The 24,138-nt window shown below is 34.6% G+C and overlaps 4 protein-coding genes and 2 long non-coding RNA genes across 9 annotated transcripts; all 6 read right to left on the reverse strand.

Moving 5' to 3' along the window:
• Positions 1 to 412: 412 nt before the first annotated feature.
• On the reverse strand, positions 413 to 2,918 carry LOC115994564 (bifunctional L-3-cyanoalanine synthase/cysteine synthase 1, mitochondrial-like). Its single transcript, XM_031118771.1, has 11 exons — positions 2,883 to 2,918; positions 2,594 to 2,742; positions 2,402 to 2,462; positions 2,217 to 2,288; positions 2,161 to 2,184; positions 1,827 to 1,964; positions 1,695 to 1,746; positions 1,374 to 1,453; positions 1,200 to 1,259; positions 916 to 996; positions 413 to 511 (listed from the first exon to the last, which is right to left on the reverse strand). Exons 1-11 carry the CDS (start codon positions 2,916 to 2,918, stop codon positions 413 to 415), a joined length of 852 nt encoding a protein of 283 aa, XP_030974631.1.
• Positions 2,919 to 2,950: 32 nt separating this feature from the next.
• On the reverse strand, positions 2,951 to 3,440 carry LOC115977369. The gene is made up of 3 exons (XR_004088539.1): positions 3,366 to 3,440; positions 3,159 to 3,225; positions 2,951 to 3,053 (listed from the first exon to the last, which is right to left on the reverse strand). It is a non-coding gene; the product is annotated as an uncharacterized LOC115977369 (long non-coding RNA).
• A 1,211-nt stretch (positions 3,441 to 4,651) lies between these two features.
• On the reverse strand, positions 4,652 to 5,751 carry LOC115994573 (protein FAR1-RELATED SEQUENCE 5-like). Its single transcript, XM_031118779.1, has 2 exons — positions 4,769 to 5,751; positions 4,652 to 4,667 (listed from the first exon to the last, which is right to left on the reverse strand). The coding sequence occupies exons 1-2, from the start codon at positions 5,749 to 5,751 to the stop codon at positions 4,652 to 4,654; spliced, it is 999 nt and encodes a 332-aa protein (XP_030974639.1).
• Positions 5,752 to 5,753: 2 nt separating this feature from the next.
• Positions 5,754 to 6,785, reverse strand: LOC115994581 (protein FAR1-RELATED SEQUENCE 5-like). Its single transcript, XM_031118786.1, has one exon. The coding sequence runs from the start codon at positions 6,783 to 6,785 to the stop codon at positions 5,754 to 5,756; it is 1,032 nt and encodes a 343-aa protein (XP_030974646.1).
• Positions 6,786 to 13,412: 6,627 nt separating this feature from the next.
• LOC115977332 lies at positions 13,413 to 19,459 on the reverse strand. Of its 4 annotated transcripts, XM_031099164.1 has the most exons (8): positions 18,982 to 19,458; positions 18,017 to 18,185; positions 16,562 to 16,754; positions 16,233 to 16,325; positions 15,635 to 15,817; positions 15,439 to 15,541; positions 15,172 to 15,357; positions 13,414 to 13,684 (listed from the first exon to the last, which is right to left on the reverse strand). In XM_031099164.1, exons 2-7 carry the CDS (start codon positions 18,052 to 18,054, stop codon positions 15,248 to 15,250), a joined length of 720 nt encoding a protein of 239 aa, XP_030955024.1. In that variant the 5' UTR covers positions 18,055 to 18,185; positions 18,982 to 19,458; the 3' UTR covers positions 13,414 to 13,684; positions 15,172 to 15,247. The 4 variants fall into 4 exon arrangements, with proteins under 4 accessions (XP_030955016.1, XP_030955024.1, XP_030955013.1 ...); XM_031099156.1 differs by having other exon boundaries at positions 13,413 to 13,701; positions 18,017 to 19,459; XM_031099153.1 differs by having other exon boundaries at positions 18,017 to 19,458.
• A 1,525-nt stretch (positions 19,460 to 20,984) lies between these two features.
• Positions 20,985 to 23,866, reverse strand: LOC115977358. Its single transcript, XR_004088535.1, has 3 exons — positions 23,568 to 23,866; positions 22,432 to 22,520; positions 20,985 to 21,214 (listed from the first exon to the last, which is right to left on the reverse strand). It is a non-coding gene; the product is annotated as an uncharacterized LOC115977358 (long non-coding RNA).
• Positions 23,867 to 24,138: the final 272 nt, after the last annotated feature.

Raw genomic sequence — 24,138 nt, forward strand, 5'->3', positions numbered from 1 at the left:
TGTTTGTGTCCAGGAAGCTCTTTTCATGAACAATCTTTGTTTGTGTTTGTATTCTAGCTGTAAATTGTTACGTGCCATAGTTGGAACAAAAATAATAATAATAATAATAAAAATACAACCGTTATTATCGAGCTCCACTCTAGAGAGGTAAAAAACAATCTCATAATTGCCAATAGCTGTAAATTGTTACATGTAACACTTATATTGAACCACATGACTCAAGTACACATGTAAGACCCTAAGTTTTAGTACATAGTATCTGATATCAACCTCAGTTGTTTATTATGCTACAACCAAAAAAAGTTCTAGCCCACTACCAAACATTAAAAAGAAAATACATTGCTGCATATATGTAGTATTGTAGTTCCACAAGAGAGCTTTTCCTTTTTGTTGAGCAAGCCAATCAAAAGCTTTAGACAACTGAAACTGGTTGCATGTTTTCAGCTTCTTTCCTCAGCTCTTGAAACAGGACAAATGACAAGTATCGCTCCCCAAAACTTGGATGAATAGTCTGAAATTCAAACAATCAACAGCCATTTATGGGCATTAATACTTAAATCAAATTGGTTACATAAGAACATAAACACTAGAGATGCTAATAATAAAGAACACCATTTGCTTGTGTTGATTGAATTAGAAGCTTTTTCACAACCAAAACTGGTGATGTGTAGAGAAATGAATTTTGGAAACAGAATTATTTTTTCAGAATATAACCTTATTCACATTTCATGTATAAATCTTGTGAATTAAAGAAGAATAAGATAATAGACAAATAAAGTTGATCTTTATAATTTGTTTGCATATCCTGAAGCTATCTTATGCAAAATCAATTGGCTCTGATGAAAATAGTTTAAGGGTATTAATCATTACATGATACAAACCAAATGGACTTAGAATATATGTTCCTCTTATTACCACAGTAAGTTTGCCCTTGTTCTCTGGAATATTAGCGAGTCTGAGTGCTGCAATTGTATTGGCTCCAGATGATATTCCTACCTGCATTAACCAGGACGATTGAAGTTATAAAATGCGTAATAGCATTCCAGATATCATCTTATTGGGTCCATCTGGGGGTACTAAAAAGATGTTACTGAAGCACAGAAAGCGTTCTCCAGTAGCATCAGCTGATATAATTAAGTTGTGAGCACCCATGAAAGTGTAGAGATAGATATACTTCAAAGAGTTATTTGAGTAATTACCATAAGTCCCTCCTTCAATGCTAATTCCCTGGCCATATTTACTGCATCTTCGCTACTAACCTACCAGATAAGTTTCAACATGACAGTTAGGGAAAACCAAAACTATTAGCAACACTACTATATTCTTTTTAAAATCTTTCTGTCATTGCTAACAGCATCATCAACAACACTTACCTCAAGAACTTTTTCCATTACATCCATGTCCAAAATACCTGGTTTGAACCCAACCCCATTGCCAGTAATCTGATGAGGACCTGATTCAAAATTTCAACAATATTAGAGTGTTAACTTCTCTTACCAGGACAATGTTATCTACAAATGCATAGATAAACTTGAAAGTTACAAAGTCTGTATCTTCATTACTTTTATAGTCTTCCATTATTAGATATCAGCTGGACGAAAAAAAGATAAATTTGAAAATTTTCCAACTTTGTTCTCTTCAGAGGTTATAAAAAAAAAGGAACTAGATAAGAAAGAAAATAGCATGAATTTTACCTGGTTTACCACCATTCAATACGTTACTTTCTGCAGGTTCTACTCCATATATCTACAAGAAATCAACTAAAATATTAACAAGGAATGAAACAGAAATATAAGGGTGAATGTGGGCAAAGCATGAATCATTACCTTTACATTAGGATTTTGGGATTTAAGGTACTGTCTGACCCCAAAGACAGTGCCTCCACTACCAATTACCATGACAAAAATGTCAACTTGTCCATAAGTATCTTCCCATATCTCAAGACCTGTAGTTTCAAAATGCACCTGTTTTCCATTTTGAGGTCAATCACATATCCACCATCCACTAAGCAGGAGAGGATGAATAATGTATATACCAGATTCGAATCGATTCTAAACTATATATAATTTAAGATAATTATGTAGCATAGAAAATTTTATCCTACATGATGCTAATAAAGACTTTTCAGTTACAGGAGAAAATTAAAGGCAGGATAACTACCAAGGTGTTGGCAGGATTTGAAAATTAAAGGCAGGATAATTATGTAGAACCGTTTTGTATCCTTTGAGGGCTGAGATAAATGCCATACTGATCCCCATATTTCCTGATGTGGGCTCTATCAGAGTTGTCTAACATAACATTTATACTAAATTAGACAAACCTGAAGCTGCAGTATAAGTTTAAGACAAAAATATCTGATAACAAGGAAAAAATAAATAGATCACTAAGTTAAGTATTCAGCTAACCTTCCCAGGGTAATTAAGTTTTTCTTTTCAGCATCCATAATCATGGCATGTGCTGCTCTATGAACAGAAATAAACAAAACAATTATACATTTTAATCATAAAAATGTAGTCAGTAATATGTGTTTTAAACTGTAATAACAAGAAATATATGCTAGTAAATCTATCATTATGAGGAGGAAAGAAGATACCTGTCTTTGATGCTAGCAGTAGGTTGCATCATTTCTTGCTTGACAGCAATATAAGCTCCACAGCCTTCAGTGACTTTGTTAAGATATACAAGAGGAGTTCGGCCAATGAGCTGAAGTTGGTTACAAAAAATAAAAAAAAGGGTTTCATTCTATTAGAAAGTGATCACAAGCATTGTTTATATATGAAATTTCCAAAATATCAAAAGATGAATATTTTTTTTTTCTTTCAAAGAACTAAACAGGAAAACATAATATTTAATTGCATAAGAAATATTGCTTCAACTAAAACAAATAATTTATCATGTAAATATGCAGATATTGACATTTGTGAGCATACATTTGATAAGCCACCAAAAAATAGTGCAAATGAGAAATCTGATCTCTGATTAATTAGCTGAAGCTTCAAATATCCTTTACCACTGTCTTTGTACTCAGGACTGGAGTAGTTTGCAAACTGATACTGCAAAAGAAGACAATCCAGTTCACACTTTTAGCTCCTTTTCTATGTCAAAGAAGATCAGGGCAAGAAGAATTTCAGAAAGTCATTGTGCTGTGCAGGATGAACCTTGATAGGTGCAGAACATAGTAGTGGAGGATAAACTCTAGGGTTTACTTCAGGGCAGGTGGAAGCACTGAAAATGTTGAAGTGGAAGGGCTTCCAATTAGATCAATGCCATTAAGGATTATTACAATCACACAAAAAAAAAAAAAAAAAGTTCACGAGGTTTCAAATGTGGACTGAAGGTTCAGAAATGCATTGACATTTAGTCACTTGAAATTGGCAGGAGAAAATACTCCTATCCAATCATCAGCTGATGGCTTTGGAGAACTGTACTCCAATGTCACCCATTTTATAGTTTGCTCCTAAAACAGTGAACAAGACTTGCATCAGCCGCAAAACAAAATCTATGTTAAGCACAATTTTAGTGGTTTGATCCCCCAACACAAACTACAATCCACATAGGAAATTCAGTGGCCATAATTTATTTTTACAACTACAAAGCATGCAAAATTGAAGATCATCAAGTTCAATCAAGCAAGTTCCTGATTAAAAAATTATAATACAATAAATGCAGGCCAGAAAGAAGCCATAAAATGTGTATCATGTTGGGAAACACATACCAAAGAGTAATATCTATGCAATGAAGTAACACATATCAACCTTGCCCAAACCTGTAAAGAAAATTGATTTATCAAATAACAAGTTTTCAGGATTTTCTAACAAAATTTAGTATCAAATTTACAACCTAAGCTCGAAATCCTGAAATGAAGTGTCCTTGGGAAGTTCTGATATAGGAACAGCTCAGCTACTAGTTGCCATTTGAAGCTTTAAAGGTGTATCAATGGTTCTATTTATCATAAGATTCTACAAATTTAAAATTACTTACAGCATTTAAATCGTAAATGTTATAAACTGTTATAATGCCGAATTCAACTCGATTTGACGTGCAAACTTCATTACTGGAAATATAAAAGTTATCTCAACATTGAGTGCAAATCTCATATCTTGATACTATCTCCTGTAACTTCACTCAATAACACAGCATCCTAGCTAAGCAACAGAGGCTACCCTAACCCCCACCCACCCACACACAAACTGAAAACAAATATGCACTTGACTTAGCACCTAACTAAGACAAAGAATGTGATATCTATTAGCCGCAACCATTAACATGCTGGAGGCACCTTCCCTGCAAAGAGAAAAACACATATCAACTAAAAATTTTATTAATTTTCAAGGTAGCAATGTTGATATTGAAGTACGAAGATGAAAGAATTGCCTCACAATGTTGGGGTGTACTCAGCATAGCATTAGGAATGTTGACATCTGCGCTTTACGATATAATGTCTCCAACATAATCTGTTCATAAATTAGGTGAGCCAACTGGTGCATCTGATGCAGGTTGTTCCATGAATTCATGTGAGTTGTCACTGTCAACATGTTCACCTTGATGAATATGGATAGATGGACATGTGCGCCTTGTGTGTCCAACATCTCTACAGTTACTACATCGCCTAACTTTCGCACTGCTATTACTTGTGCTACCATGGTCACCTTTAGTCTTTACAATAGCTGGGTCACAAACATTTCTTTTGATTCCAACTCTACTATGTATCCCTTCTCCATTTGCACTTATATTTGAATTGTAAAGTTCTTCCATGCGGCATTTTAACCTTGCTATTTCAACCTTCAATTCTTCAAAGCCTTCTTTTGTTCTTGAGGCAAAGAAACACATCTGACTACAACTGAAAGATAATGCACTAAACCGTGCCATACTTATGACGTCCGGAGAAATTTGGGATTCATGTTTGTCAGATAGGTCAGACTTTGCAATTTTTAGCCATCTCTTCAATATACATGACGGTGGAATCTGTTTCAAATGTTCAGCCTTTATAATAGCAAATAAGTGCGCACAAGGATATCCATACGATTCAAATAGCAAACATGAGCACTTCATATGTTGATCTTTTGGATAATACACAACCTCCCATTTTGAGTTAGGACATTCATATTGAGTTAAGGTATAGGTGCGATAACCTTCACTCTCTATGCTATCAAGCACAATGAATGTTTGTTCATTCATTATTTCTTCCTGAACCATACTGAACATCTCCCTTGTCAATATATTAGCAGCATGCTTCTCAATTTTAACTAACTTACTAATCAGAATAGGTTCAGTATAATTTGAACTAAAATCTGCCCCCATCTCATTGTGTCTAATACATGTAAGTGCTCTATCAACTTGTTGGAACAACTGATAAAGCCTAGTCTTTCTATTCATGTATCTATTAAAGAATGCATTCATGGCTTCACAACGTTGTGTACTCCTGCAGCCGGAAAAAAAATGACCTCTCATGTAAGCTTCTGCCCATTTCCTTTTTTTTGCATACATTTCATGCAACCATTCATGGTTATGTAAATTGTGTTTGTCAACCATTTTCTTCCACATGTCTTCAAATTCATCTGGTGTAACATATCGTACCATACACGTGATAAAACTTTGATATGCTTCCGTATTTGGTAGATTTGCAAAAGCATTCCTATCAAGATGCCACACACATAAACGATGTCGAGACTCTGGAAAAACACTTTTAATAGCTGCACTCATTGCTTTGTCCCCATCAGTCACAACCGAAATAGGAGTCTTCTTATTCATTGCTACAAGAAAATTTTGCAACACCCAAATATATGATTCAACGGTCTCATCAACCAATACTGCACAACCAAAATTGTGGTCCGCCGGTGGTGATTGACTCCTACCAATATAACTAGGGGCTTTTTGTATACATTCGTCTTGTATGTTGTATCAAATGCCAGTACATCTCCAAAACATTCGTAATCTAACCGACTTTGAGAATCTGTCCAAAACAGATTGGCCAAACGGCTTTCTTTATCAACAATGTATCGGTAAAAAAATGATGAGTCCATATCTACCTTGGCTTGTAAATATGCCAAAGCACATTCAGCATCACCATCACACATATTAGAATTTCGATCTGCCACTATATGGTTGTAGAGGTCTTTTGGAATGAACCCTACATTCTCATATCCTCCAGCTTGTTGGATCAAATTGTCCATGATTTGATTTGATTTGATCCCAACATTATGCAGTGCTACAATGTAAGCCTTATCAGAATCCTTAATATGCCTGTGTGAACGGAGAAATTGAGTCTCTAGTTGAGCAACTAAGTCGTGATTATGCTCCTTTTTAAACTCTCCTACCACCCATTCATTTGACCTTCGATCAAACCTAATACGAAAAGCTGCCTTGCAACCAGTTCTAGTTATTGGTCTTGCCTCTCGCTTGCAATTTAAGTTATCCTCCTTTCTTGCTGTTCGAAATCCTTCTTTTGCACAAACCCATCTCCTAGAGGTCACGGTGTTATTTTTGTTACGCTTTATCTCATCTTTGCGAATGCTGAAGCCAACCAACTTCGCATATGTGTTATAAAATTGTCCGCCATCATCTATGGAACTGAATCTCAAACCAATTATTTCTGCATCTATCAAGTGATCTATTCCTTTGTCAAGAATAGTGCTCCAGTGTTTTTGCACATTTTGTGTAGCATCACCACTGCCTTGTTGTCCCATGATACATTCATTATCTATAATATTATTAACATCCTCACCAGCATCATCATTCACATCAATGAACACAACCTTCCCACTGATCTCTATATTATGATCCATGTGGATTGTGGACCAATATATTATTCCTTAAAATAGATATACACTTATCAATAAAAAATAAAAAAAGGGTAACACAATAAAGCTAACATAAAGTTACAAGTAACGCCAACAATTATTAACAAACACTACATATTAATAAGTCACTGATAATGTGTAAGTTTGGAATAACTTCAAGCAATTCACTTACACTATAGAGAGCACAAACCAGTAATTTGGACCTTTATCACTTATAAATCATGGATGAAAAATTTACACAAGGATTTAAAAACAACCAAAACTTCTTAAGTTAATGTCTAATTATCAAAAAATTTGAAGTCATTGAAATTTGAGAAACAGAAATCAGCATGACTGGACAATTTAATTTCCAAAATGAGGAATCTATACAAATTAGATAAGAAGAAAAAGACCACACGTTGGTACCTATTAAAATGAAATAAGTACACATGTCAAGTATATCTGCAATGATAAGCAAGTGGGGGGGGGGGGGGGGGGGGAAGCGAAGATAGTTAGAAAGAAACAAAAACATAAAACTCAAAAAACTGGAAGTGAAGATTGATCCTCTAATATTGTTGTTTTGTGCCTTATCCTATGCACAAACCCATCTCCCAAAAATTTCATAATATGACTTGTAAACTATTGTCTAATTAACCAAATAAACACAGTGAAATATTTGCATATTAACACAGCAAATATTTGAATTAGATACAATATACACATACAGTGTCGAAAAGAACAAGTTGCAATGGAACAAATAAATTTTTGAACAAGCTTACATCCTTCAGAAGTAGGGATGGCAATGGGGCGGGGTGGGGTCGAAGGATGAGATCTTCGCCCCCGCCCCGCATGGATTTTTCTTACCCCATCCCCGCCCCGCCCCGCATGACGGGGAAAATTTCTTGCCCCATCCCCACCCCTTAAGGCCCTGCGAAGACCCGCGAAGCCCCACCCTACATCGTAAACCTTTATTTCTTGTTAATTTTCACTACAACTATTACCATTTTTTCAAATAAAATGACATGTTTCAATAATAAAAATATACTTGAAATTATAAATAAATTATAAACAAAAACCCAGCTTGTAAAATAGATATGGATTTTAACAAGCATAAAGAAGCAGTGTTGTTAAGCAGGCAAATGCCCACACAAAATTACAAAAACAATGACACAGACACAAATTTAGAGCCACAGACCCGTAACTCATTAAAAAAAATTATATTATGTTCATGATGAAAAGTAAGTTGAGAAAGACCGTATGAATCATGAATGAAATTAGCAATTCAATAGTATATAAATTTGTTTCTAATAAAGACAAAAAAAAGTTAAAATTGGTACCTTATTTCCAACTTTGCTAGAGAGAAAAAAGAGGTAGAGCCACGTTAGGTAGAATAAAATAAGCTGATGATATTTTTGTTTAAATAGTAGGGTTTTAGGGTACGATAAAATTACAATTTAACCCTTATTAATGTGGGGCGGGGCGGGGCGGGGCAGGGCAGGGTGGGTCTAAAAAGAGTAAACCCATCCCTGCCCCGCCCCGTGGTGCGGGTTTAAAATCTTGCCCCATCCCCGCCTCACCACCTTTGCGGGGCGGGGAAAACCCGCACGGGGCGAAGCGGGGAAGGGCGGGTCAAGCGGGGCGGGGAAAAATTGCCATCCCTATTCAGAAGGTCTACTTCTGACGAATATGGAGACCACTGCAACAGCATCAAAAGATTAGACATAAAATGTTGTTTACCATGCAAGATTTCCAGCGTACCAGTTGATGTATTAAACTGATAATCCACTTGCAATCAGCATGGTGGACTTCAAAGTAAGAGAAATCTCAACAAAGAGAAGGTGAAAGAACAAACAGCACCATAACAGTCAATGATATTTTACTCACCATAATTAAAAAACAACTGTCAAATGAGTAAAGCATCAAATTACAGGGAATAAAGAAACAAAATGCAGAAGTACACATGTAGAAAAGATGCAAGGGATCTAGAAGTCATAGAATCCTTGAATACGTGAAAAGCAGATGGACCCCCAGGCCAAATAAATTTCCAACTTCTTGAAAGTCAAATAACAATAGATCAACACTATTTTTTACAAATGAACAAACTTATTTATAATTTAGGAAAAAAATTGACTACTGTCTAAATTTGCCTTACATAATGGACAGGGATCAATAAAAACATCAACCAACACTGCAACATAGATAATGAAAGAAGTTTCATGGTTTAAGTATATACAATCATCATAGTTTTCTCACCTGCTAGTGACCAAAAGGAGTAATAGAAGAATTAAAACCTGCTGGGTTGTGTTCCTAGCAAACCTGCGAACCAAAAATTAAAAACAATCAATCAATAAAGGGACCAAACGGAAATTTTAAATATATATAATAAAAAATAAAAACCAGATGGAAAAAGGAATGAAAACAAGGGATGTACCGAAATTTAGAGGCGATAAACGGCAGATTTCACGAACAAAGAGTGATGCAGAGAGAGATAGAGGAAACTGTATCTTTTATCATCGACATCGGAGGGAAGAAGATATGCTGCTACCGAATTGAGAAAACTGCAGAACAGACAAAAATTTAGAGCTTCGTGGGCTTGTGGCCTTGTGGGATTCTTAGAGCTCCGTGGGTTTGTGGGATTCTTTGCTTGCGAAAATTTTGAAATACAACCGTTTTTTTTCGCGGGAAGCGATTTAAAATTTTATTTTTTCTTAAAATATTTTCAATTGTAAAATTCACGTAAAAATTTTTATTGTAAAATATTTTCAAGTATTTGGAAGGATAAATCACATGAAAAATGCAAGCCATCAAGTGTTTGGAGCTTGCTGGTGGTGCCTAGATTGATTTGATTGACTAAAAATATTTTATTACAAAACAAACACCGTAAAATGTGGAAAAAAAAATTCATAAAGAGGGAGAGGTGAAAACTAAAAAGAGGGAAGGAAAGAATTGTTGGTCAAAAGAGGTGAATTTACAAGAAATGAGGGAGAGAGTCATTCTTAGATTTCAGGGGCATTATAGTCATTTTTTTATGTTCTAATGGTATTTTGATCATTTTGTAAGTTGTAATGGTATTTTTTTTTTGAAATGTTAGAGGGAATTGAAGGAGTTTTGGTCATTTTTTAGGTACTAAGGATAGGGGTGTGTAGCGAAACTGCCAACCCACCAAAATTGACCCGACCCGACCCAACCCACCGAGTTAGGTCAATTCTTAGGAGATGGTGGGTTGGGTTAGGTCATGATTTTTTTTTTTTTTTTTTTTTTTTTTAACAATGAGTCGGGTTAGGTTTGGGTCATGAGATTTACAAACCTGCCTAACCCAACCTGACCCATCTATATTTAATATACTTTTAAATTAAAAAAATATATTATATATATATTTTTTGCCCCTCTTCCTAAATAAACCTTGTATATTACACTACTAAGATATGGGAGAATGCATATGTGGTTGGATCTGGACCCTACACTTGGAATGGCTGTGAGCAAAGGAAGAGGAAGCATTGGCTAAAAGATCCTATTCTTGGTTCGTGCCAAATGCGTGACTACTTTGGGAAGAAAGTAAGATATGCACCTAACATGGGACTCAAGTACTCACGAAAAATGAGATAGTGACTTTCTAAGGTCAACAACTATAGGGACACCCCTTATTGGTTGAATGCATGTTGGACTACCTTAGAGACACATGTATCATTCACAGTACTCCTGATGTCCTTCTTAATGTCCATGACTTGTTTCCCAAGCAGTGGCAAAATCACCTACCCATAGGTCTCAGTGCCACGTTGGCATAATCTCTATCCTCTAGTTAGCTTTCCATATCACAACTATGGAAAGGTCCAAAATAGAGAAATGATGACTTGACACTTATCTTTGTACTTAGCCATATTCCTCAAATTATAAGAGGAACATTCAGCTATATTTTAGGGTAAAAACCCTAGTAAATATTTGAAGAAGAGAGTAGAAAGTTGATAAGATAGGAAGGTAGAAAATAAAGTCTCTCTTTAAGGAAGAACACCTTTATTGTACAAGAGTGACCTCTTTTCCCCACATAATACAAATTTGAACAAAGCAAGAACATTCAATTTTTGCTCAAACCGTGGTTTTTCATCCCTTTTCCTAGGGTTTTTCATGTACATCTTGTGTCCTTTTTACGTTCTTGCTATCACTTTCTTCTTCTCTAACATGTGTCATGTCAAAGCAAGCATCCTTGTGACTTAAAACTTTTTCATGTAAATATACTATTAGATAACTTATTTTATTCCTTTATATAAGCTCAAATCTAACTTGCATGTACAAAACCCAAACCCTAAGTTTTTCTTATATAGTTTGTGTTTGTTTGCCGTTATGCTCACGATTATTTGGTTATAAATTTTCTTTTAATTGTAGTGGTGTTGGTCTAATGCTCAGTTTAATAATAATGGGAAAAAAAAAGTTGTCCAACCCATGAGTTCAACCAACCCAACCCGATCCACGTGGGTTGGGTTGGGTTAAGTTGAACCCTTATGATGGGTTGGGTTGGATTTTTTTTTTAACCCACCATGGTGGGTTGGGTTGAAAAAGCTTCTCAACCCGACCCATACACACCCTTAACTAGGGGTGTTAATGTTCGACTCAATCTGCGAACACGACGCGTACTCGACACGGGTTTTTCTGTGTTAAGTTTGGGCCTTAATGGGTTTTGGTCATAAATGGGTCAACCCGAAAGCAACACGATAAGAAACATGTTATAAGTAGGTCAACCTGCATAACCCACAATAGACACGTTTGACACGCTAATTTATTTGTGTCAACCCGAAATGACCCACTTAACACAACCCGTTTAACTCGTATAACAAATAAATATTCATTTTATTTTAGATTTGTCAAATACCTTTTATATCCAACATATATTTTAAATTTAAAAAGAAAAGTGAGTAATTACAAAAACTTACAAGGGATATAATTGGAAATTGAAACTTTACAAACCCTAGATCTCTAAACCCTACAAACCCTAAATTATTTCTAGATGGATGTTATATTTAATATTATGCAGGTTGAAATGGGTTGTGTTACATTCATATCAACCTAACATGACTCGTTTATTAAGCGTGTCAAATGGGTTGGGTCAGGTCAACCCATCTTATTAGCAGATCGGGTTATGGTTAAGTCATTTAGTCGAATACCCTTACCTCAACACGACACAAACCCGACACGCTAACCCGAATTGACTCTTTGTTAAATTTCTAAGAGTATTTTTAGATATTCTCTATGTATAGGGACCATTATGGTCATTTTCTTTTGTAAGGGTATGGTCATTTTCTTTTCTAAGGATAGTTTGGTCATATTTTAGTTTCGTGGTTATTTTAGTAATTTTTTTTAAAGATTTTATGGTAATTTCAGTCATTTTTTAAGTTTCAAGATTATTTGGTCAATTTTGTTTGTTTTAAGGGTGTTTTGGTCATTTCTTAGTTTTCATGGTTATTTTAGTCATATTTTGGGTTTTTTTTGGTAAGTAGTTATTATTATTATTATTATTATTTTATTTTAGTTTTAGGGTTATTTTGTCATTTTTTAGGTTCTAAGGGTATTTTCGTCATTTTTTAGGTTTCATCGGTATTATGGTAATTGGTGAGAAAAAAAAGGGAATCATTAAATGTGACAAAAGTACCACCGAATGTGAGAACAGTACGGTTAAATGTGATGTTGGTACTGCCTAATGTAATAATAGAACCATCATTTGCAAGAAAAGAATAATTGAATCACCAAACGTGACAAAAGTACAGTCTTTTGTGATTTTTGGTACTGCATAATTTGAAAATGGTACCATTAAATGTCAGAAAAAATACGAGTACAACCGAACGTGGCAAAGGTACCGTTTTGTCTATTTTGGCACACTTAATAAAATTGAGAAAAGACAGGTTTGGTTGAGGGCACATATTTGCAATCATAATTTAAATTTATATAGATGACAAAAAGTAATATTGTATTTTAATTGTTTAATTTAATGATTTGTGGTATCTGCCAAAGGCCTTATAACTGAATTAACACTTCCTCATGCACAAAGTGTTTGGGGGTCTAGGGAGAAAAGAATTCGAACTGCAAGTTAGAAGCATGTTGTAATTATCTCTAAAAAAAAAGATTTGTGGTATATTTTTTTATGTTCTTTTTTCCCGTCTTACCTGATATTAATATTTTAGTTTTTGAGTGAATTACACAATTTTAGTGTTTTGATATGTTATAATTTGAATTTGAAGACAAATTTCTAAGTCATACAGAAATTAGGAGATTACTATAACTATGATTGTCTTAAGCTTTTAAATGATTCACTTGAGTGTGAAAGCTTTTTTCTACTAACATATGAAGTTCATCTTGCATCTTGAAGTTAAGCACTAGCAACTAAGGATTCTTTGAAAATTTACTTTATTACAAAACAAGAAAAAGGAAAGGGATAGTTAAAACCATTGCACTAGTTGTAAGCTCAAGTGTGCAATCTCAGGTGAAAAATCTGCTACTGATTGTGTGAAAAATAAATCCACAGCTATTGTAGGAATGTGAAAATAGCACATGAGAGAACAATTAGTACCTAAATATAAATAATTACTACTAAGATAAAATTACTATGAAACAAATCATATTTTGCTATCATTTCTAGTAAATTTTTTATATAAGTAAAATCAACCTGAATTTATTAACCGAATAGAAAATTAAAACGGATAAAGGATTCAAAACATTGTTTTTCCAGTACTAATCACACGCAAGTAGTGACGGTTTATATGGCAATTACAACAAATATTCTGTTACATTGAAGCTCCAACTTCATCTGAATTCACTGCAGCTCCATTAGGGGCATCATCTCCATGAAGCTGAGCAGAAACATCGTCTATGGCTGAATTCAACTGAGCAATCTTCTCCGTTAATATTTTGCGGGTTCTCTGTAGTCATCACACCACTAATGCAATATCAATGCATTGCAAACATTAAAAATAAAAAATAAAAAAATAAAAATATATCATTTGCTATTCTTTCTCCCGGTAACATCAGAATCCAGCCAAGCTTGCGAGCCCCATATCTAAAAGCACTACGTATTCGATAGAAATTACCTGGCACAAAACCCATGAGTGTGCTGGAACAAAGAATTCACAAAGATATGGTTGACAAGGACAGCAACGCCAACATGTGGACCAACAGCGCAATAGGTTTACAACAAGCTTTAAATAATAATAATAATAAATAATAAAAAGTGAGGCTCTTGCCTTCACGCCTTTTTCACGGGTTAAGGCGCTCACCTTTCTCTACTAGGCTCTAAAGGAAAGCATCTCAGTATAGGTGCCTCGCCTTAGAACCTTAGAGACGCCTAGGTGAGCGCCCAACTTTTCTTTGACTACCATGAAATACAGTTAATTGGTGTTTCACTGGCAATGATTATATTAGCAAGAGGTGGTAACATCAGTGTGAGAAGCACTGAAGTTGAAATGATTCAGGAAGTGAAAGAACTGGTGATACTTACAGCAACAAACTGTTCCTATTTTTTCAGTTCAGATTTATGGCAATGGAGAACATAATAGATATTTGTGCCAACAGCAGTAGCATTGTACAGGTCATGTACTTAACGACAATGGTGCTATTAGCAATAATTGTGCTGCCCTGATACCCATGTTTTGGGCATGAAGAATAGCAAATTCTCTAACATCAGGGTCAATAATTCCCTACCAACAATGCCAAAGAGCACTAGCTTAAATGGCACGATTTGCTTTTTTCTTTTTTTCTAATGGTTAGAAAAACTAGTTTTAAAGTTTACTAAGAAACAGATTTCTTTTCCTCCATAAGGCATCAAATTGATTCCAGGAGGCTATCAAAAATTCAAATACTATGTCTACTTTAATTGTGCGCACCATCCTATTTACACAGTCCCTAATATTCTAGCTTTCGCAATTAATTTTGCTGATTAAAAACATGCATGTGAAAACATATGCTCATGATGAAAATGCAAACTCATTCTGTTAAGATACAACAACAACAAGCCTTAATCCCAAATTTTTTGGGTCGGCTATGGATCTTTAACAGATTAATTAGGCTTGACCACATGCAAACTCATTCTATTAACATATTTTGTCAAAAATTTAGTTGCCTTTATACCTAAATGAAATTATTTTTTCTATACAGAAGATATTAATATTTTTTTTTCAAATATTTGCATATTGTTGCAATCGTACATTTTTAACTTGCAGAGAACATTTCAAAATTAAAGGTTATTGTAACAATTTTTTTGTTTGATAATTCCATAGCCGGGGTGGGGACTAGAAGCAAACATAGGAGTCTCTACCAAATGGAGTTTTTGTCAGTTTGGAACAAAGAACCTTTTAGAAACAAACCTGCACATACTCTAAAAGCATCACAATAGAAGCAAGAAGAATCATACCTCTATTGACACTACGCCCAAGGTTGTTGTTTTCTTTAAGTGGATCAATAATGTTAAGATGCTTCTGGGTGAATGCTCATGAATTCGTCTCAGAACCCTTTGGGGACACTGAGAACATCTCGGCACAGTTTCTGACAAATTCTTCACTTAGCAATAGATCATCTCCCCCATTTTCTTGTACCTCAGCTGAAGAGAGCAAGAGGGATTAAAAAAGAAAAAAAACAATGAAGCCATCCAACATCACAAAGACAAAGGGATGTTACTTACCTACAATATCAGGTAGAGAAGATTTACAAACTGGTCCACTTAAACTAATACAATAACTTTCCCAATCAAATCTGCTGAAGTAATCTAAAAATCTGTAAAGAACCTATTTGGGGGGGGAAGAGAAAATAAAATTAAGTATTCAATCTAATATATGCATCTAGTAAGCAATTCAATTTTAATTTGTAAGAGCACTCACTGCTAAAGGTGCATTTAGGGAAGAATGAAATTGATGGAAAATATAAAGGACCAATGTCTCCAAAGCATAGGTTGAAAGCAAACCATGATGGGCACCAAGAATACAACTTTCATAATAGCACCAAGCTTTTATCAGAATAATGCTGCGCTTAAAGAGATGATCTTTACCAACAAGACGATCAACCTGCATACAGGTAGCATTAGAAACGTGAAATTTCTAGAAGGCAGCACTGAGTCAACTCCATATTCCATATTGTTTAAGGAAGTTATGGAGCCATTAGAATGTAGACGTGCCATTCTTTGAATCCTTGAAGTGTGCAGACATGCACAGAAATGCATACAATGGAACGATTTCCATGGTGTTTAAAGGTATAAATCTAAGGAATGCATCCATAAGAATGTAAACAAGCACAGCCCAATGCACACAAATAATATATATTACATACAAAATAAATTCATTTCAAATACTACTAAAAAGAAAGGAAGTTACTAATTCAAAATGTTTTTTTTTATGAAATAGGATCATATATCCTGCAAGATAAAAGATACCAAGCATGGTAATCACATTTATAATCTTAAAAGGTAGCCTTACATCATACCTGTTCAAGAAAACAAAGCATACAAAGTCCTCCTAACTGATTGAACGATATATCTACCACGATATTCTGTACAATGCATTTCACAAGCTTAACCTGCCACCATTAAACACAGATGCAATTTAATAAAATATATATATATAACAGGTAAATATTTAGTTACATAACATGTCATCCATGCAAATAACAGAACTTCTAACAAAGAATTTCAATTTCAACAATATGAGATAACAAGGCATGAAAATGCCAGCCCACATGCATAATGAGATGTGAGCCAATCCACCTAAAAAAATTAAAATTCCAAAAAGACAAGTGAATAAGGTGGGGGGAACCTCAGCATCAATGCAATGGATATCCTTCACTTCAAACCGAGCAGCTTCATTATGTTCTTCTTCCCTCAGAACAGCATGAACATCAGATACCCAGGCATCCTCAACACTTGGACAACTAAGGGTAGTCAAATCAATATCTCCATCAGGAAGATATGTTATCCATATAGGAAGACCTGTAAAAATAAGCACAAATCTGGAAACTCAACTTGTAAGAACTTCAATGAAATGGAGCAACAATCCTCCAGTGTTACTTGCTCCCCTGTAGTGATATTCTAAATTTATATTACATTCATAGATTACAATATTTTTTAGTTCATCCATAAATTATAATTGAGCAGATGAATCCTAATCTTCTAATAATAGAAGGATCTATCAGCCTTACTCAAGATACAATATTTCAGTCCAATGATGTAGGTTATCCAAATTATTAAGATCATCTTCATGAATCCCTTTGTTTAATACTAAAATAAAATAAATATTTTTCTTAGTTTATATCCTAGGAGATACTGCCCGCCCTTTTGTCGAATCTAATTTAACTATTACAAATCAAAGCATAACACCACTATGTACATTTAAGCCCTCCAAACTCCAATCAGAACCTGATAAACCCTGTAACTAACAAGGCTCAAAAGACAGCCACCTGTACTGAAGAAAGCAAAACAACACAGACTACACTTGAGCTAATGCACCATGTAAAAAATGATTTGGGATTCGAGGGATACCCCAGTGGTCCCAGCACCCCCTGTGGTGTCTGGGCACTGAAGTTTGTACCCACTAGCCCCCCTCCCCACTAACAACCTAGCCAAAAAAAAAAAAAAGCAAAAATATGATGTACCCCAAAACCTTAAACTATTAGGAAATTGTGAATTTAATCATTCAACAATAATTCTAACAAATACACTTAGTGACTAACCTACAATTATAATGATCATAGATTTAAATATAGCCTCAACTCCTGTGTCCTTAACCAACTCCTGTATTGTTTACTCATTCCAAAATTCCATTCACTGTTGAAAACTACAGGCACATTCTTTCATTCATCCTTCAGTCTGACAATTACTACTCCCATCACTTGTATCCCGCATCTAATCGTCAAAAAAAATGACATCTTTGACTCTATATCAATCAATTTCCAAGCACAAACAGCCAAGAACCACAATCCCCACATATCACACCAACCAAGATTTATTCAGTAATAGCTTCAACACTAGCACATGTCTCAGCCATAGTAACAGTCACAGTCACATTACTATACACATACTAAAACAACCCCCAAAAATCAACCTAGCACAAAGACATTATGGTTGTAGTCCATTACATTACAAACAAAACCACTCTACAATGTGAAAAAAAACTGGTAGTTCTTAAACAGAATCGCAGAAACAGGAAAATAGTGAAATAGCCAGATGATAAAATTGCTTGATAAACAGAAAGCAAAGCGAATTCAGCGCGTACCTCACATCCAACACGTTTCCTAATGAGACGTTGCACATATTTAATGACCTCCTTCCTCTTATGGTTGGTAGCCAAAGTGGGCACAATTTGGTTTTCCATCAAATAAACCAGATTTCAGATCATTAAAGTGTCAAAACGAACACATACACCACTCTACTTAATTGATAACCTAGGGAAACACAGACACCCAAGACCAAATAAGTTGGATTTCAGTAGGTATATTTTCTCAAACATCTTCAGTGCATTTCACAACTCAAACCACAGCAGTAACATAGGGAATGAGAAAAAACTGATCCATTGTGACAAACTTCAAACTAAGAAATTATTATCAAGCTAAGAATCATAGTTCTGTTTCAGTGAAAGAAACTAAGGAATAAGAAATGGATACTCTTAGGCAAAGAAATCTGGATCAGAGGAAAAAATCATAGATTTAGTATCAACATTTCCAAAATGCCAAAGCCAAGAGACCCATACACACAACAATTACAAGAAAACCCATATTCATTCAACCACAACAGATTCGGCCATATTGCAAAGCCCCAATTTTCAAACTCAAGCAAAACCATCAAGCTTTACACTCAACAAGAAAACCCATTAATCAAGCTAATAAAAAAAAAGTCCAATTTCCATACACATAGCATCACAGTTTTAGCATAAAAATCCAAAAAAAGGCAGAATACAGAGAGATAAACTAAAACTCTATAAAGCACTTCAACAAATATCTTCAATGCCCACCCAAAAACCAGCTTTAAAAATGCCAATAATAACAGTTATTGCTAATACCAGAAATCCAAACAAGAAAACCCATTCATCAAGCTAATCAAAACTGAAAAAAAATGTTATTCATTAAACTAATAAAAAAGGAAACAAAATGAGTGTCAAAGGGGTTTCAGTCTTATCTAAAAGGCAAAAAAAAATTGAAAATAAATAAAAGAGAATGAAAATAAAGAATAAGAGAGCTGGACCCGCGGCCACCAGTGGCTGTGACGCCGATGAGAAGCACCGCCAACGGCGATAGGTGTGAGTGGAAGCAGAAGCTCGGCCACGGCTGGGCTTGAGAGAAGGAGAAAACAGAGAAACCCAGATGAGAGAGAGAGAGAAATAGTGAGACGAGGCGAATGCCATAGCGGCAAGCATCACCGGTTGTGGTGAGGGATTTGGTGGCTGCTAGCTATAGCCATGGAGATTCAGCCATAGACAAAGGTTTGGTGGAAGATGGAAACATTTGGAATTTTTTTGGATCTGATGAGAAGCTTAGGTAGGAAGCAGTGAGGAGAGAGCAAATTGAATTGGCAAAGAGCTGAGCACACGGATTGCCAGCCTGGTATGATGAGGTGTCAAGTAAATGAGTCTTTAGATTAAATGGGTGGCTGGGATTTGTGGGGTATTGCAATACCTATGGGATGTGAATCCATTTTTTATTATAGGAAAGCGCAGCACGGTGGTACTACTCAATGTAAAGATAGTACCATTAAATGTAAGAGAAAATAAGATAATCAGGGAATGTGATAAAAGTGCAGTGATATGTGATGTAGGTGTTACATAATGTGAAGATAGTACTATTAAATGTAAGAAAAAAAATAAGGAAGTTATTGAATGTGACAAAAGTACAGTTACATGTGATGTTAGTACTGCTCAATGTAAGGATGATATCATAAAATGTGAGAAAAAAATAAACGAACCATCGAATGTGACAAAAGTACAGTCACATATAATGTTGGTACTGCGCAATGTGAGGCTGGTATCATAAAATGTGAGAAAAAAATAAGAGAACCACCGAATGTGACAAAAGTACAGTCACATATGATGTTGATATTGCGCAATGTGAAGATGATACCATAAAATGTGGAAAAAAAAATAAGAAAACTACTGAATATGACAAAAGTACAATCATATGTGATATTGGTACTACGTAATGTAAGGATAGTACCATAAAATGTGAGAAAAATGTGACAAAAGTACAGTCACATGTGATGTTGGTACTGCGCAATGTGAGGATAATATCATCAAATGTGAGAAAAAAAATAAAAGAATTACTGAATGTGACAAAAATACAGTCACATATGATCTTGGTACTATGTAATGTAAGGATGGTACCATAAAATGTGAAAAAAAATAAGGGAACCATCGAATGTGACTAAAGTACAATCATATGTGATGTTGATACTGCGTAATGTGAGAATAGTACCATCAAATGTGAGAAAAAAATAAATGAACCACTGAATATGACAAAAATACAGTCACATGTGATGTTGGTACTGCACAATGTGAGGATTGTACTATCAAATGTGAGAAAAATACAGTCACATGTGATGTTAGTACTGTGCAATGTGAGGATGGTATCATCAAATGTGAGAAAAAAAATAAGGAAACCACCGAATGTAACAAAAATACAGTCACATGTGATGTTGGTACTGCACAATGTGAGGATGGTACCATCAAATGTGAGAAAAATTAAATGAACCACTGAATGTGACAAAAGTACAGTCACATGTGATGTTGGTACTGCACAATGTGAGGATGGTACCATTAAATGTGAGAAAAAAAAATAAGGGAACTACCGAATGTAATAAAAGTACAATCACATGTGATGTTGGTACTGCATAATGTGAGGATGATACCATCAAATGTGAGAAAAAATAAGAAAACTACCGAATTTGACAAAAGTACAGTTATATGTGATGTTAGTACTACACAATGTGATGATGGTACCATCAAATGTGATGTTTTGATAATCTGGTATAACAAGTTGCCTACTAGTGGGTACCATACCACAACTGTCACGCCCCAAACCCGATACCCGGATTTGTGACCATGACCGGCATGCTAATATCAAGTCTAAACCTGATATTAACAAGAACCAACTTAACTTTTACAAAACTTTTACCGAAAGCTTTCCTTTTCTTTTCAATCCTTGTTTCTTTACTTAAATTATATAACATTTGACTTGACATTCAGAGCATCTACATTGTACTCCAAAGAATAACATAATCCACCAATCATTTAATTTCCACACTTTTACATAATACATAGCTTGATACTTTAAGGTATACACAACTTTCATTTGATCCTAAGATACACAATAACTATAAAGCTAAACGTCAGAATGCTAATTTAGGATCTATACATATCAAACTAAAACCAGCTCCTTTCAAAACTCGACTAAGGCTCCCTTTGCTCCAAAATAAAACCTGCTAACTGAAAGAGTGGAAAGGGTGAGCTACACAGCTCAGTAAAGGTAAGATATATGAGAATTCAATAAGGATGCATGTAAATCAAATCATTTCATTTTATGTATAATCAAATAGGAGAACAGCTTTCCATGCATAGTATTTTATACTATTCAGAATAATAACTTATATGCTTTTCATAGGAAAATAATTGTTCTCCCTTTTCTTATCAGCTTGATATTACCAAAACCTTTCGGATTAAACTTCTATCATTTTCTACAAAGTCACCACATACATTCTCATTACAAAATAATCATTTTAACGTAAATCAATTATTCGACAACTTTGTATTAAACTAGAAACATCTTGACCCAATAAGAAAACCTTTCTTTATGAACCTCTTCTCATAGAATACTATAACTTTCATGATCAGAAAACTTAACGTTTCATAAAAACAGATATCTGATACTTTTAAACATAAACTTGTACTTTTATCAGAAACTTTACTTTTATAGCATAACAGAACTTCAGAAACTTTTATCTTTAATGAACAGCTTTTTCTTTTCATTAGAAACTTCTTCTTGCCATGAGAGCTTTCACTTTTCACAATGCATTTAAACAAAATAATTCTCTCATGATTAATAACATAACATAGCTGTTCATAACATATTGGTTAGTCCATGTCTGATATGCTGTACAGAGAAGGCCTCATCACATTTGGAAAACCTCATGTGCATGATATTGTCCCCTTTGAGAGGCCTGATGGCACATCTCCTCCAGGTTTTGTTCCTCCCCGCTGTCCGTAAACATTGGGGAGAAGGCCTTAGTCAGATTAGAGTTACGGGCAACCCCATTTCCTCTACTTTAAATGGCCTAGAGTTACGGGCAGTCCCATTTTCTCTACTTTAAATGGCCAAATAGATAACATATTTCCATGGAAAGCCAATAATTAACCCCTACTGGCTGAGTTCAAATTATCAGAGGACATAACCCGAAAACATTTCATACTTTACATCATATTGAAATTTCTTATTTTGCATAACATTTCATAATAATAGCATTTCCATTCTTTTCATTAAACATCATGTTCGTGGAATCAATAATAGCATTAATATGCTTAAATCATATACATAAGTTTTTCGAAGGCTCACAAACATATCATTGTCAGAATAATGATTAAATGCCATATCTCTAATCAAAAACATTTTAATGCATAACATACTTTAAAATAACCTCATGACTTACCAAATGCTCATATAACTTATTCCTTGCCTGAAAGTAGAGGAACCGAGAGCCTAAAGTCGAAGGAGCTTAGACTTGGATACTGGTAACACCTAAACCAAATATCAAAGCTTATTACTATCCATAATTCTTTATCATAAACTTCACATTCATCTCAAAGCCTATCTCTTAGAATCAAGGAAATCCTAATTCCCATCACATAAAGTTCCCCAAAACATATGATACAATCATCAAACACATTTGCAGCCAAACCACAGAGAAACTAATTCCTAAAATTTATATATGCTTCAAACATACCAAAGGATGAGCTTATTAAATTATAGCTCAAAATATACACCCTAACTTGATAATTAAATTCACAAAGTTAGACATGTCCCTTACTATTCACTGTTCTATTCCAGCAGCATAGGCTCCATTTGTAAAATACAAACGGGCTGCTCAAACACATCCAATTGTCATGAAATTTTACAGAACAACTCCTCTGTATGTCCAGTATAAACCATAAAAATTTCGGAGTCAAAGAATAAACCCATAAATTACTAAAAATCACACAAGACAGCATACTCAAATCTGTCCTGTCAGAAATTCATGCAACTTATAAATTAAACCATTATTTTTATGTTCATCCAAATGCTGTGAGACCAATTCAATAACAACCAAAAGTGTCTTAAGTTTCATAGTAATTATCCCTAGCATCCAAATTCACTATATAAAATTTAATACATAATTTAACATGCATGAACACAGAATCTGTCACAGTGACAGCTTCAGAACATATTCTTACAAAATCATCAACAAATAGCAATAAGCCTTAATTTCATTTGGGTATTTTTATACACTCATTAGACATGTTATAAAACACTTTCATACAGTCATTGAACCATTTAGAGCAAAATACACACAACCAAAATCCCAGCAGCAGCATCAAAATACTCATCCTAACTTCTTCTTACTTCCTTAATCCTATAAAATCATTAATTAGTAAAAACCCTAACCTACCTTCAACAAATCATCAACACAACTTCAAAGCTTCTTAAAACAGCATATATATATATATATATATAGACTTACAAATACCATTACTAAAATTATTTAAAGGAAAACATGGATTCTAAGAGGAGAGTAGTTAGAGCCCTTACCAAGTTTATGTTTCTTGAGGGGAAAAGTAGACATAGAACCACTCATGGAAGAATGGTAGAGAGCTAGAGAGAGTTTTCTGGTTCCTTTGAGAGAATATGAAGAAGAAATGAGCTTTCTTTTGGTGTGTGAACCGGTGGACTTGAGGGAAGACTCAAGGGAGCTTCCTAGCACTTTCCTTAAGACAAAAGAGAGAAAAGTGAGGTGCAAATTTCTGATTTGCATTGATCCGTGGGAAATGGGAGCAAAAGAGCTTCTTGAGTCTTCTTTCTTTGAGAAAGTCAAAGAAGAGATAAAGGTGCAACCAATAAGAACAAAGAAGGAATAAAACAAAGAAGTAAAGCAAGAATGACCAAGGAAATTTCTGGTGCAGCCAAGAAGTCTAGCAAAATATCTTGGGTGATTCACGTGTAGTGCTAGGAAAGAGAGGATAACTTACCTTTTCAACTTTTAGTATTTATACCTTTCACCCTCCCATAGTTCTATATTCTAGAAAGGCCCAAATAACAAAATAACTTTGCATATAAACCCTTACCTTTATACACTTAATTTTCTACAAAAATAATATCACTT

The sequence above is a fragment of the Quercus lobata genome, chromosome 1 (genome assembly GCF_001633185.2).
Source record: "Quercus lobata isolate SW786 chromosome 1, ValleyOak3.0 Primary Assembly, whole genome shotgun sequence".
Taxonomy (NCBI): Eukaryota; Viridiplantae; Streptophyta; class Magnoliopsida; order Fagales; family Fagaceae; genus Quercus; species Quercus lobata.